The 15,453-nt window shown below is 41.1% G+C and overlaps 1 protein-coding gene across 1 annotated transcript; it reads right to left on the bottom strand.

Annotated features, from left to right (window-relative positions):
- Positions 1–327: 327 nt before the first annotated feature.
- Positions 328–13,656, bottom strand: GLIPR1 (GLI pathogenesis related 1). Its single transcript, XM_031463117.2, has 6 exons — positions 13,446–13,656; positions 12,389–12,634; positions 5,877–5,989; positions 3,576–3,661; positions 617–643; positions 328–517 (listed from the first exon to the last, which is right to left on the bottom strand). The coding sequence occupies exons 1-6, from the start codon at positions 13,617–13,619 to the stop codon at positions 363–365; spliced, it is 801 nt and encodes a 266-aa protein (XP_031318977.2). The 5' UTR covers positions 13,620–13,656; the 3' UTR covers positions 328–362.
- Between the last annotated feature and the right edge of the window lie 1,797 nt (positions 13,657–15,453).

Below are 15,453 nucleotides of genomic sequence, written 5' to 3'. Positions count from 1 at the left end.
GAGATGTTTTTACTAATGAGGGTCAGTGCAGTTAGACTCACGTAAGTCTAGCTCACTCATTTTACATGTTTAGAAGCTGAGGCACGCAGGGGATAGGTTATTTATGGAAAGTCACAGCTGTGGCAGCCTGAAAACAATGCTTATTCAGAGAAATTGGAAAGTAAAGATGAGTTTCTCCTATTGCATTAGGAAGTCGAACAGTTTCTTCTTTTGGGTAATAGTTTGCTGCAACTATTTTTTTTTCTGAAATATTTTAAAATTAGAAATACATCCAGTTGTTACTTTTTTTTTAAAAAAAAAGGCCATACATGAGGGTTTTTTTTCCTGTTTTTCTTTTTTCTTTTTTTTTCTTTTTTTTTTTTTTAATGGAAAGGAACTAAATGAGGGTATTTGTACTTGACCAAAATGATAATTATAACAGTCAGTAAAATGATTGGTGGACTAATAACGAGAAAGAGAGACAGGTGTCTGTTACGTGGATATATCGGCCAATCTGGAAACACAACAGAATAGTAACCTGTGAAACAAACATAAAATAGACTCTTAACTGTTGTTGCTCATAATGCAGTAACATAGCTCACATAGATCTTAAAAAATTTAAGGTTTATATACATACGTGTGACTTTATCTCGCTGTGGGTTAGCTGTAAAATCAGAGAGAAGAAAGAAAAAAATTAAAAGGGTGGCTGCTGGCGTGGCTTTTGTTTATTTTTAAAAGCCAAGTCTCTTAATTATAATCATTGACTGTTCCTTTGGCTTTATTGCAGTGATATTCAGAGGTTAATTATGTAAGTTTTTTTGTACTAATGATATTTTTAATCAACTTTTTATATAAACCTTATATATAAACTTTTTATATACCACTATTATAAATGGAAAATCATTTTACATATCATATCTGGCAGATAATAAATACAATTTAAAATAAAATTAAAACATTAGAATTAAAAATAAAAATAACTAAATATTAGTAGTAATCAATGTGAGCAATTTATTAAAACATTTTCCTGAAAGTAAGTTGCTCCCTGGGAAGAATGATGCTACTTATAATCAGTCAGTGATACAGAGACAGGGGTCTCTCATGCATTAATTTATCAGTAGGGCATTTGGTTCTCATAAACTCATAATTACCCCTCTTCCACTGAGCTTTATTCAGATTTTAACATTCAGAGCACCAGGAAGAAAATTCCTCATCTGCCATGGCCTTCCTACACTTTTTTATTAAATGGTCAGACACCTTTTCCACACCAGCTCTGTGGCAGCTGCTGTTGGATTCCTGTGGTGGAATCCATCAAGGAGCTGGCCCTTTGGGTACTTGTGAGCATCCTCGGTCATCATACATGTGACCGGGCTTTGTCTATGATGAATTGCCACAAAGCTTCTGCTTCTTTAACTTTTCTTGGCAGTTATATCCATGAAGTCAAGGTATGATGTGCTAGTTATATTTTTTTCTTACCCACATTTTTTTTAATGTTAAATATTCAACTTTTGAATAGTGAAACAAATATACATCCACACACTAGCTAAAATCAGCTTGTGTACTGTTGGTGTGCCCAGCACATTTATGCAAAGCTGCACTGGTCTGGCCTCCATTGGTATTTATTGAACCTACCAACAGTATCTAGAAGACCACAAAGGGATTTTTTTCCTCCAGCGTTTGCCATTATTTGTCAGAGATGGAATCTGTTAGATAAAAGCCTTTATCCTCTAACATTTACCCCCTGTAAATTAGGGTGTCTTTTCCTTTGTTTTTCTTAAGAGCCCAGGGGCTTTTCATTATTGGACTACCCCTTAAATTTCTGGATTTTATCCCACAGAATTAGAGACCATTTCAAGCTAGATCCCCAACCAAGAGCAAAAACTGAAACTCCAGCAATTTTCTTCTTCTTACTGTGCTGGTGGTGGTGTTACTAATTATGTAGGTTTTTAAAGAGAATGATATTTTTTTTTTTTTTTTTGAGAAACATGCAGTCAAATTAGTGCTTATTTGCCGGCCAGACTAGGCACTTTGGTTACCAAGGTGCATTAGATAGCCGTAATTCCTGCCTGTTTGGAATTCACAGTCTAGTGGGACAGACAGGTAAACCGGTGACAATTAAATTATTCTTTACTCTGATTTAAAGTAATTGTCTCAGGTTTTGCCACTGACTTTACGGAAGCATCATGAGGATTATTCACGAGCATGAAAACGTCACCTGAAAGTTCGGGCATAAAGAAGACACTAGCATACAAGGTAAACCCAAGATTGGGGATTACACGGAGTATGAATTTGGGGATGAAAGACAATGTTTATTGATTGATACTGTATGCCAAGCACTTTTCTAAATATAACTTTTTTCTATTCGTTTCATCAAACCCCTGAGGATGTGCCATTGTCTGCATTTTATTGTTGAGGACATAGGTCCAGACACTTGCCCAAGGTCACAGTGGTGGAACTGGAGACTGAACTCAGGCATATTGTTTCGAAAATCTGTGATTTTAACTCCTATGTCAAACAGCGTAACTTGAGGGAAAAATAATAATAATACACTTTGCAGTGTTGCAGCAACATGAAAAATTCAGCTAATATATTGATACTCTGAGAAGAGATTTGTCATACTGTGGGTACATGTCACTGGGTTCTCTTAACAAAACTAATATGAGAGAAAAAAAGGAATGGCTGAACTGGAGAGACATGACCAGCTCAGAAAGCTGGGCGATAAAGTGTTGCTGTATGTGGATTAAAAGTGAGAATTCAGTGTTTACATCGGGAGGAAAGGAACACACAGTTTAAAAGAATTTTACAATTTTAGACCTGGAGGGGACCTTGGAAAACGTGTAAGCAATGAAGCACTTTTGCCAAACAAAAATTTATGCAGTTAAGTTCAGTCTACTCTCTCCTTTTTCTGCTCTAAGCACCCCTGCAGCCCTGAGGGGTTCAGCTGGTTATAGATGTGGACACAGAAGTACTACAGGATTTGCACAGCTGTAATAGCTTAATTGAGGTTTCCCTTTTCATACCATGGCAAAAACTTTAAAACATACTGGGATGGAAAACAATGCGTCTGGAACAGGAGCCGTAAATACATTCTTGGCTAGTTGTGTATTAATATTTCAAAATTACATAAAACATCCTTGGAAAGTTACCTTCACTTGCCTTCTACATGATTCCTCATTGAATGCCTTCTGTCTTACTAGTAAAAAGTGCCACATTGCAGCTTTACTTCATTTATTTAGTCCTACAGATGAAAATGCAAGTCTTGGGTGCTTTGGGCAGGTATCACAAAATTCAGATTCTTTTGGGTGACTTTGTTATACAAAGTCTAATCTTGCTGAAATTAGCAAATCTTGGGTCTACAGTTTCCAACACTAGAGTCATTTGTTCTTGTTCTGATTAACTCTAAATAAAAAGGATATTATTTGCTTCTTTAAATTTCTCTTGAACGTGTATTCATTCCTAGGACAGTAAGCCATTGATTTGATTGCTACCTGATGTCACTTTCTGAAAATAGCTGTTAGGATAAAATAAATAGCTCTGTAGAGAGTTACAAGAATTTGAACACACTGTATTACTGGTAGACTGTTTCTTTTACTCACCGCAGAGGTTGTCCAGACACTTGTCATTACTGGGGCAGGCGCTACAAGTGGACCCTTTTTTGTATGGCCAGGTGGGGTAATTTCCTCTAGGAAGTAGAAAAAAGATGTCCATTAAAGTTTTGGCTTTGTTTTGTTTTGCTTTTTCAATTGCTATTTATTACGAGTCCTTGGCTAGGAGAAAGTCCACCGATTCAGAGGGTTGGAGAGAGGAGTGGAGAGAGGCAGAAATGGAAGCCTGCTAATGTTTGCAGAGTTCATTCTACGTGCCAATGTCTATGAACCTGTGTCTTAATCATCTCACTTAATTCTTAAAACAACTTGGGGAGGAAGTGATTTTTATTTCTGTTTTAGTGATGAGGAAACTAAAACTCTAAAAGATTAAGTAACTTGCCAAAAGTCACAGTGTACACATACCAAAGAACAAAACCTGGATTTGTCTGGCTTCAGGGCAGTGCTCCGTCTGCTTACTGTCTGGCCTGTGTGATCACTTGTCCATCTTAGAAAAGCTATCATGACCCACATTTGTTCTCAGTCTAACAAGCCTTCATAGTTTTTTACTGAATAAGACCCTTTTGACTGGGGTAACTGCCTTCCAAAAGAATAACAAGAGATATGGGGGAGTTTCTAAAGTGCAGTTTGTTCTCACATAAAAGATGTGATAAGAATAACACCATAATTACTGAGCACTCTTCATGTGCTAGGCACTGTCCCAAGCATCCCTGAATAAACCAGTCTTCACAGTAACCCTGTGACAAAGATACTATTATTTTTTTTATCCCCAAAGCTAGAGGCTGAGGCAGAGTGTAAGTCATTGACCAAAAGCACAGATTAGAAAGTGAAGTAGTATCCAAACATTTTATATCCCCAGGAATAGCTTCGGCGTAGCCACAATGGGAGGCTGTACGTTTATTTCAATGAACCTGCCATGGCACTGATCTCTTTTAGGACTCTGCTTTTGGAAAGGAGTTCTTAACTCTTGTGTCACGGTACACTCTGGCAGCCTGGTGCAGCCTATGGACTCTGACTCTAGTTTTTAAATGCTTAAAATAAAGCTCGTGGAATTATAAAGTTAACTGATTAAATAGAGCTAGTTATTAAAATGTAAAAAAATAGTTGAGATGTACTAACATGTACTTCTCTGTTAAGCATTAGATAAGCTCTAGCAGGGAGCCTGATTATAGTAATTTCAAAGTAGTGATAAATAAAAACTGAGATAAATGCAGTAAGGAGAATGTGATGTGAACATAGCTGTGACATTTACAAAGAAGCGCAGTACAGTCCTAGGTGCTGCTGGTATGACTGGACTGTTACCTTCATTCCTAAAGAAACGTTATTTACAACAGTAGTGAAAAAGATGTTAACTTTTCTAACCCGAGTTCATGGACTCCCCTAACCTAGTACTATAAATTTATCTCCAAAGTTAAGAACCCCCTTAGAGACATTATTTTTCATTAACACCTCATTTCTAACCAAAAATATATGTTCTAATCTTGTTTCGCTCCAAATTAATTTAGGTTGTTTCAGAAATTAAACTTACCCTCCTGCTTATTCTACACTGTGGAAAATAGTGAAAGGAGTAGAGATTCTGATAACAATGATAAGAGATGTCCAAAATGGACAGTGATCATTGGAATAAAAAGTACAGTAGTCATTGAGTGGTTACGTTCTAAAATGTTTTTAATAAAATAATTTATGCTACTTCATTCTTTGTTAATTGTGTATTCTGTACTATAAAGAAAAGGGGAAACTTGCTATTTCAAACACAAGCTACAAACAAGGCAATTGTGACTTCTAGGGAAATGGCAGAATTTATCCTGGGAGAAACATGCTCCTGGAAAGGCCTGGATTTTGTCTAGATGGTGATTAAGACAAAGGGACCTCAAGTATTCGGCCCAATAAAGAGGCAGAAACTTTCAGTGTTTCCCCTGGTCACCTGAGGGATAAGCGGGTTGAGGCCCTTGGACTCTGGCAAAGAGAAAAGATCTTTAAAGAAAAGCTTAGATATGAGTAACAAGATCAAGAAAAGCTTAGGTATGGTGGCCAGGGTATGCTAGGCACTGTACCACTGTCTGCTCATCGAGGTACTTATTTCCTCCTCAGAGGTAAAATCGCCTCTTCCACTAACCCACTGAGTGGTGGCGAGGCACAGGGGGGTCAGTAAGGTGCCTGTGCTTCCTCCGACGATGCAGGTCAGGGAGACCCCGGGTAGCATGGAAGAGAGGATGCTTATATTCTATAATGAAGATAACTACTTCTACAATAGATTTTCTTTCTTAGAAAGAGGTTAATTTGAGCACTTACGCTGGTCCGTAGTTGCATATAAAATGTGCTAAACCTTGAAAACCTTCAAAGCCAGAAACTCGAGGACAAAATTGCACTGCGCAGCCAACCTTGAAACTATCTGCCCAAACAACCTGAAAAAATACAAGGATTTTTAAGAAGAGAGTTAATAAAATGGACACTTGAGTATGATTAGGCCTTCATAAATATGGTCAGGTATATTCACTCTCATTAGATAGAGCAGTTAGCACCAGGGAAGCTTTAGGCGCTCAGAACTCAGTTGGAAACAAGACTGTGTGCGTGAAATAAACATATAACAGATAATTAAGATAATTTTTGACAGTGCAATGAAGAAATAAAACAGGGTGGCAGGATAGAGTGACTGCTGGGGAGGAAGGGGGCTCTTTGACTTGGGTGTGCAGGGCAGACGGCTCCGGAGGGTGGAGAAGGCACTGGAGCCGAGCCCTGAAGGATGAAGAGGCAGCCCTCAGGGTAGCCGTGCAGGAGAGGGAAATGCTGAGTGGGAGCCCTGGGGTCAGGGCTGGGCGGGAGTCTGCTTGGTGCAGGAGCGGCAGAAAGAGCGGAGCTGGGACCTGACCTGGGAGAGGGGAGAGTCACAGGCCAACAGGTCAGAGGCAGAGGAGCAACTCGTGGGGAACCTGGTAGGTAAGTGAGGGACGGGCCCTTTTCCAGGTCTTAGAAAGGTCACTTTGGTTGTTACAAACTAAGTGGACTGAGAAGAACAAGGGAAGAAAGGGGGAGGGAGCTTGGGAGGCAGTTTCACCAGTACTGGAAAGAGAAGGTGGTGTCGCTCTCTCGGAGGACGCTGCTGGGGTGTATTCCTTCCCAGCCCACACCCTAGAACCCCCTGGGAACTCCAGGTACCCAAGTGAATTAGCCTGTGTCTCGCTGAGAGAGTCTGATTTTATGGCCATTAATTCTCAGGTTTGATCCTTGTACTTTAACGTCCCAATCATTTTTGTGTTTATTTTTTAAATGTCTTAATTTCTATTCACCGCATCTCAAAGCGACTTCCCCTGGGGTGCTTTGTTTAAAATGCAGATTTCTGGGCCGTATCAGTCCTACTGGGTGAGAGTCACTGGAACTGGCCTTGAAATCTGTGTTTTTTTTAATTGAGATATAATTGACATAAAGTTAGGTTAGTTTCAGGTGTACGATATAATGATTCAGCATTTGTATATATTGCAAAATGATCACCACAGTGTCTAGTATAAACACCCATCACCATTTATAATTCTTTTTGCTTATGATGAGGACTTCTGAGATTCACTCCCTTAGCAACTTTCAAATACACAAAACAGTATTATTAACTATCGTCACCATGCTGTCCGTTACATCCCCAGGACTTATCTTTTAACTGGAAGTTTGTACCTTTAAACCATGTTTACCCATTTCATTCACTCCCACTAGCCGCCTCCCCCCCCACCTCTGGCAACCATCAGTCTGTTTTCTGTTTATAAGAGTTTAAAAAATTTTTTTTAGATTCGCATGTGACTTCATACGGTCTTTGTCTTTCTCCGTCTGGCTTATTTCACTTAGTGAAATTCCCTTTAGATCCATCCATGTTGTTACAAATAACAGTTACTCCTTCTTAAGGAAAATGTGGTGTACACACACATACACCCACTGGAATATTATTCAGCCCAAACAATGTAATCTGTATTTTAACAGTTCCTCAGGTGACTTACCTGTGCTGACGGGGTGCAGTGTTGTGTATACGTATTCCTTCCACTGTCATCTGAGTAAATCACTTTATAGTTCTTATCCTTCGGTCTCTGAGCACTTTTTCCCACTATTGTTATCTTGCGAGTCTTATTTGGGGGTTCCTCCCACACACACCTTTAATGCTTTATGCTATTTTTAAATTCTACTTTCTTTTACCTTTCTGCTCTCTTTTTTCCAAATGTATGCAGGCATTTGTTACCATGTATTTTCTGTTTCAGTTGGTCTTTTTTAAGTCAGGTTGTAAGCAACACACAGGAAAGCCCATCCCTTTTAGGCATATAGTTCTACGTATTTTGACAAAAGCATAGAGTTGTGTAGCCTCCACCATATTCAGGATCTAGAACATTTCCCAAAAAGTCCCTTGGGCCCCTCTGTGGTCAGCTCCTCTCCCAACCCCCAGCCCCTGGCAACCACAGGTCTGCTTTCTGTCTTTGTAGTTTTGCTTCTTCCAGAAGGCTATATAAATAGACTCAGTTTAAACGTAGCTTTTTCAGTCTGGCTTCTTTCATTAAGCATGAGCATTTGAGATTCATTCACGTTGTTGGGTTCATTAGCAGTCACTCCTTTTTATTGCGGAGTAATATTTATTGCACGGATCTATCACAGTTTATCCCTTCAAGTCGGTCTCTTTTTTAAAAGCTTCATGGGCATTCGGCTTCTGGGCTCAGATTTATGGGCTCTGGGGCCACAAAGACCAAGTTCATACTCCAGCTCAGCCACTCGCTGTGAACATGACCTCAGCTTCCTCCTCTCTCAAAGGCGGATAACCATCTACTCCACAGTCCTACTTCGACATTTTAAATGCGCCGAAGTAATGCTTAGGGCAGCTTCCGGAACATAGTGAGCTCTCAGCAAACGCTCATGTCTTACTCTCTTATGACTAATTTTTTTTTCTCATGACTAATTTTCTTCTGCTTTTAAACTTTTGAAGCTATTTTTTATCAGGCGTATTCCTGTTGCATGTTTCATTTCTTTTAATATGGTAAACAAAAAATAAAAATTTAAAAAATGAGTTACTCGTTATTGAGAATTTACCCAGTGCCAGGGGCGTGATAAGCACGTTACATGGAACATCATATTTAACCTCATAACAAATAAATAAGTATTGCCTCAATTTTTATAGATAAAAGGTGGAACCTAATTAATTCTACTTGACCACGAAGCACTGTGAGGACCGTCCGTGTCCTGAGCAAGATGCTTCCAGAGTGCTTTCCTTCTTAGCAGAACCAGGGAGGACTCTCTAAAACTGACAAAAACATCGCATTTGGGGAACTCAACCCAGTGTGGGCAGGCATGCTTCTCCTTTCTCGCTAACACTCCCTTCCCACCATCTTCCCCTTCTCGTTCTCAGTACGAGTCCATCTGGCTCATTATCAGCGATATGGTAACACTGCAACATGTACAAAACCAGCTAGACAAACTCTAAAACATGGCACACTTCCACTCGTTCTGCAAGGGCGTTAAAAATAAGAATTTCAAGGAGCTGCGGCGGGGGCGAAAAGGGTGGGGGCGGCAAAAATGCGATCTATACTGCCATCTAGTGGGCACTCTCCGCACTACCAAACCTGAGCCGCTGCCCCGCCCAGATATTTAAGTCGAACTTTTCCGAAATTTTGCAGAGCTGAATTGTCGACATCAAGATATCTAATTCGAATAATCTTCTATATTAATATACCAAAATTCTTCCACAATGCAAATCTATCTCTAGTGAAGACAGAACCAAAGTGTTGGGTGAACATGTCAAAAAAAGTCACAACTTTATGAGGTAATAATGGGTCTGAACCTATTGCTTTTACTCTGTACAACGACTATTTACTGGCCAAAATCTGAAAATAACTTGCTTTTTATTAACAGGAGACAAGGGTAAGTGGGAAGTTACAAATACCCACTTGAGGTAATTTCCAGCATGAATTTAAAATGGCAACTGAGTAATCATAAGTCACCCAGTGAGATTTCTTGCAAGGGTGAAAACAGGAAGTCTTTAGCCAAGCAGTCAGAGCCTTCTTCCAGTGTTATTGGAAGAAAGTGTTATTGGGAAAACAACTCATGGAAGAGATCTAACCTTTGATCAATGCCTACTGAATACTAGTACTTTGCTAGATAATTTCCATGTATTACATTATTTAATCCTTGCCACATACCTTATATCCGAATTCCAACTCTTCCTCTTACTGGCTAAATGACACCCCTCTGAGCCTGTTTATTCATCTATGGATAATAGCATCTCTCTTAGAGGTATGTGGTGAGAATAGAATGAGTTTGGTTTGGGGTTTTTTTTCCAGATTTACCTGTTTTTATTTTTTATTATTTTTAACATAATTTTTAAGGGTTACTTTCCATACGAGAACTTAAATGTAGACAGCTAAGTGAAACATTCACGTAAAAAGTAGCTTCTGGTGCTGCATCTTCCCAGACCCGGGGGGATCCCTGGACATTCTCTCCCTGATCTGAAGTAGACTAGTGGTCTCTTAAAGAGAAAGTTTAGGATCACTCAGCTTGGGTTCTGATGCCTGTACACAAGAAACTGGATTTTAGGAAATATTTTCTTTTGTCCCGATTATTAGCCCTTTCTGTTTGTTTTCCTAGATATGAAAGAGGAACATTTATAAGTAAGCTCAGTTAATTTTAGGAGGGCCGTCTCTGAAATCTCAGGCCTAAGTGACATAAAATCAAGTTTCCTCCTCTCACTTGGATGCCCTGGAATGATGGACATGGAGTGTCTTCTAGCTTGCGTGGCTGGGAGTCCACTGTCAATTTAACAGTCTTTTGAGCTCTCTACATCTGGTGTGTGGAGCCACTGCCATCCTTCTGAAGTACAAGTTCACCTGTACGCATTTTACATCTTCCACACCTTGTTCATTTTGCCAGGAGTTCTCTTTCCTTTCCTTTTCACTTGACAGACTCTCACTCAGCTCTCAAGAACCAACTCATGTGTCTCCTGCTGTATGAACGACTCCTACGTCTCCACACCTTCCTCCGACCAGGTTAGCTGCCTTGTCTTCATGGCTCACGTGGCACGCTGTCAGTTTCTCCGAACTGCAGTGGCCGTGTGCTGTGGTACATCCTCTTACCCATGTGTCTCTTCAGAAAGAATGTCCACTCCTAAGGGCCAGGGGCCATTCCCACGTGTGTCCTGAGTTCCTCGCCGCATTCCTCCTTTCTCCTCCCTTCCCCTTCTCTGCGATTGTGCTCCCCAGTAAAATGTTAGCACATAAGCTTTCATCTCAGGCTGTTTTTAGGAATCTGCACTAAAACATACGACCGGTGCCTTACAAAGTACCTGGGATAGGGGAGAGGCTTGAACACCGATTGGGTGGGAGTCAAACTGATTGTTATGTTTTTTTCAATAGGGGGGAGGTTAATTCGTTTTATTTATGTATTTATTTTTAATGGAGATACCAGTACTTCGTGAGTGCTAGGCATGTGCTCTGCCACTGAGCTATACCCTCCCCCTCAGCACCTTCAAACTAATAATGATTTCTGGAGGTTGAAACACCACAGTGCTTAATGGCACCAGATGCCACTTGTAGGCAATCTGGGTTTTGCTTTCTTGCCCTTTAGGATTTGTGAGAATCCAACCGAATTTATTCTCTGGTTAAATTAATTTGTAAACATAAACCAAAACTGATGGTTTATTGGACATGTCTAAAGGAGACCTTATTTATATTTCCAGGAAAGGGACCAAGGCTACTGATGACTTGATAACCCCTCCTTGATCACAATAACCTTGAGATGAAAACTTCACTGAAATCCTTCCTCTCCTCTCATTGTAACAACCTCCTGTAACCGCCGCATGTGTCACACCACCAGTGCCATCGGAGGTGTTTTATAAAGACTGAACTGCACTGAGAGTTTTCCTACTAACATGCTACTCTTTAGAAACACCTACTGCTTCAAGTTAACTGCCTTGTTAAAAATGCTTCTGCCCTCAGACCTCATTTCAACAAATTTTGGTACATTAAAACCAAACATAGGTTCAAACACAGGTTCACTACCTTTAGTTATTGGTTTGACAAGGACGGCCAGGAAAGAAAAGTAAATAAACAAAATGTGGCCTGTGCAGGGAGGCAGCCTGTTAAGAAGACTATATAGAAGATGCTTCCTGGGGTTTGTCTCCATCATGTTGCCAAATCGCATGAGCTTTGGATAGGAAGACTAAACCAGCTTGAATTAAAAAAAAAAAAATCTCAGTGGGAGGCTCTGAGTGTGGCTCTGGGGACTAATACTGTAGATTTGGGGAGCAGAACAGCTGCAGGACGGTTTACGTAAGCTTACAGGTTGGCCTCTCTGTTGAGGCTGGGACTGTGGATTTTTTTCCTCCTTATGTGGTATGTTACAGATTCTCAGTCCAATTTTGAAAGACCAAGAGGATACGGAAGCATCCATTCTCATCGATGCGTCTGTCTGAGAGGCTATTTCTGCCCATTTTATAGCCCCAGAATAACTGTGTCAACTTTCCTAGAGGACGTACCTGGAAATAAATCCATTCCCTCATAAGATCCTTTGATTGCTCACAAATGGAACAAAGTATCACAGGAAGGTAGCTGTCATCAAACTTACTCAAAGCCGGTGCAGGCTGGTGGGCCTCAGAACTACACTCTTCAAGTACCATCTCCTCTGGGAGTGGGGTCTGTTCCGTTCATTCACTTTTTTAAGTAAGCCTGTAACTCCTCCTCTCTCACATTTACAGGGACACTAGCTTACTTTATATTGTCTTAACACCAAATTCCCGTTTTCTCCTCACCCTTGAAATGACGGTTTCAAGAGAGTATAGTGCAGATACTTACCTGGGTGTAATGGCCGCAGACCTTGCCACATTTCCGAGTCTGGAAGTCATAGTCCTGAACTTCGTTGTACCAGTCGGTGATGGCTGCAGACACAGAAAAGATGGAGAGAGACCCTGTCCAGAGGTTTTCTCCCAAGGAAGTGAAATTTGGGTGCAGCTTGTGGGGTGGCTTCAGCCGTCCGTTATGAGCAAACTGACAATTTCTTGCCCAGGCTTTTGCAACTTGGGCTAGGCCTGGGTCCCAAGTCTGCCAAAAAAAACAAAACAAAACAAACAAAAAACAATAAAGAAACAGTAGGAGGGTCAGAAATGAAACCTGCTACTCAACAATGTAACTGGAGCAAGCAAAGAGGGGATCTGAATGGGATATGTGGTGACAAGAATAGAGAAGGACCCCAGTATATGTCCTCTGTATGCAGAGGACCATGTGATGGTCTTCAAGTTTTGACCACAGTTCAGAGGAAACAGGATAATCTAGGTTCATGGAATTTAGAATCGGAGTGAGTGACACAGATCAACATTTCACAGAAGGATTATTATGTGCAAAATAATACATGCAGGGTTTCACATATTTTATGTAATTCAATAACCACAATAGCCCCTCTCCTAGGATGTTCAGAAAGGTTATACACCAGCTCAAAGCCACAGAGCTGGAATTCATAACCCAAGCCTGACAATCAAACTCCTATTTCTCCAAATGCCAGGCTGCCTTCCCGAGAAAGTCAATACTCTGCCAGCAACAATGAAAAATAAGATTTAGAGACAAAACAAAGAAACCAAAAAAACCTCACAAAAATTAACAGACCAAAAGGAGGCATAAATTCCGTCTATGACCTGAGGAAAGGAAGTGTTCAAAAAGAGAAGTAAAACGTACTTATAGCAAGGTTGGGTCGGCAGAGCGAAACTGGGTTCTTTTTGATCACGGGTGGTGAAGTTACTGCAACACCCTAATCACAGTGACAAAATCATTCAGGGCTGCCAGAAATCCACCTCCCAAATCAGTCCACATCGGCTGCTTCTGGCTGACTCATGCCGGAGTCCTGCTGTTTTTTTCTTACCATGTAGAGCATATCACTGGCCGCTGGATTCACTCCTGATCGGAACTTGTTGTGAATTTGAACACAGTCTTTGATGAAATCTTCATTGTCGATGTCTGGCAAAGTACTTGCTGAATAAGGAGAGCTGGAGACGAGGGAGACCAGCCAGGCAGTCACAGCCAGCGTGACTCGCATGCTCCGGGCGTCTGGCCGGGAGCCTCCCCGGCTGGGCCCCAGGGACACGCAAGGTCCGAGAGTGTGCGCGCCTCCCAGCTTTACAAAGCACAGTCGCCTTCAGCTTTGAGAAAACAGAAAGCAGAACATGAGTTCATCGCAAGTTGGAAGAAAAGGGTTTCTCCATATATGGTGTGCAGCTCCTGTTCTGCCCTTAACCCTGTCTCGTCGGTGTCCGTGACACAGCACCTAGCGCAGTGTGCGCTGTTACCAGGCTCCGTCAGACCTGCTTGTGGGTTGGGAGGTGTTTCCCAAGGAAATTCTGGAATCTCCAAAAATAACAGTCTCAGTTTTCACAGAGGTTCTGGTGGTTAAATAAAAACATATCTCTTACTTCTAGAAATGTCTTGCAAAAATGCTTTACAAAAACCTTTTTTTTTTTTTTTTTAAGAGTCAAAGCAGCACATCGTGGCTGGGATATCTGGTTAACATCATCACCTGACCTAGAATTCACTCAGGACAGTTGAGTGTGATGGGGTTGAGTCAATTCTGTCCACCCTCCTCCTCCAAATGAAAAAAACAGTTATGTAAATTTTTACAGGCAGCTGGCTACCGCCGCCAGTGGATTCCTAACTTTGCAGCCTTTGCTAAACCTCCCTATGCTCTTCTCAGATATCAGCCCAGAGCCTATTTCCTGGCCTTTGGAAGCTTTTTTAAAAATGATATTTAAAAATATTTTTATTGAAGTATAGTTGATTTACAATGTTGTGTTAGTTTCAGGTGTACAGCAGTCCTTTGAAGCTTTATTATTAGCTTCGGGGAGTGCTGCAAGCATTCGAGGACAAGCATGTTCTATAGCCTCAGTCTAGATCCTGTGGCATCAGGATCTAAATGGCAAGCCCTTGTGCGGTGGCTGCAGCTGCCACTTGATGGACAAAGCCAACATCAGTCTCCCCCATTCATCTCGGTGTTACCTGTGCTGTGTCAGCACCTCTCCCCGCAGCCACAGACCTCTTACATTGTTGTAACTTTGGTTTGTTTGGGGTTTTTTTCACTTGTTATTATTTATTACTTTTGGCAGGGGGGGGTAATTAGGTTTCATTACTTATCCTTAAGAGGAGGTACTGGGGATTGAACCCAGGACCTCATGTGTACTAAGCATGCGCTCTACCACTTGAGCTATACTCTCCCCATGGTTGTAACATTTTGAACTCAGCTACTTTACTTTCCCTCCCTGATGATGGAGAGCCTCACTCTGTCCCACATCATTGCCTCGTAATGGTCTCCAAGCCAGGAGAGTATCTCTCAGACATCTCTTGAGATAACCCAAACTTAATTCTACTTTGTGATGGCTCCTGTCAATGAAATTTTCTGGGGAAACGTAATAACTGGTTATGCCCCAGTTTTCCCCTCACAAGGCTCCTGGGGCTCATTCTTTGCCCACTGTAAAATGACCCCAGGCTGCTGAACTCACAACTCTTACTAGAGCTTCCACCTGAGCAGAAGGGAAAACGGCCACTGTTTACACAGGTTTCAGATATGCTTTTGGAGTCTGCCGTGCTGTTGGCACAATCTGGACACCCCGTGGATTCTTTCCTTCAGCAGGGCCTCTCTCATTGCTAACGGGCATATGCTTGTTGCTTTATTGCAAGATATTCACTTCCCTTTTAACATTGCTATTGTCCATTGTTCAGCCCATAATAAGGAGATGTTATATCTTTTGGAAACGATCGAGCTGACAGAGTTTCTAAACATGCAGCTCAAAATGGACCCCCCTCCATCCCTTCTCTACCCCATGTTTAAACTTGCCTTTATTCTTGACTGATATCATCAACTATTAAGCGAATCCCCCACA

The sequence above is a fragment of the Camelus dromedarius genome, chromosome 11, assembly GCF_036321535.1.
Source record: "Camelus dromedarius isolate mCamDro1 chromosome 11, mCamDro1.pat, whole genome shotgun sequence".
Lineage (NCBI taxonomy): Eukaryota > Metazoa > Chordata > Mammalia > Artiodactyla > Camelidae > Camelus > Camelus dromedarius.
The sequence above is the reverse complement of the archived record's forward strand: the minus strand, read 5'-3'. Positions and strand labels throughout refer to the sequence as shown.

Bases quoted from the DNA above. Each gene is read 5' to 3' on its own strand.
- GLIPR1 (XM_031463117.2), bottom strand. From the start codon at position 13,619: ATGCGAGTCACGCTGGCTGTGACTGCCTGGCTGGTCTCCCTCGTCTCC. The intron at 5,990-12,388 runs GTAAGTATCTGC...GTATTTTTTCAG, and splicing joins TCTGCGGCCATTACACCCAG to GTTGTTTGGGCAGATAGTTT. The intron at 3,662-5,876 runs GTAAGTGCTCAA...TCTACTTCCTAG, and splicing joins ATATGCAACTACGGACCAGC to AGGAAATTACCCCACCTGGC.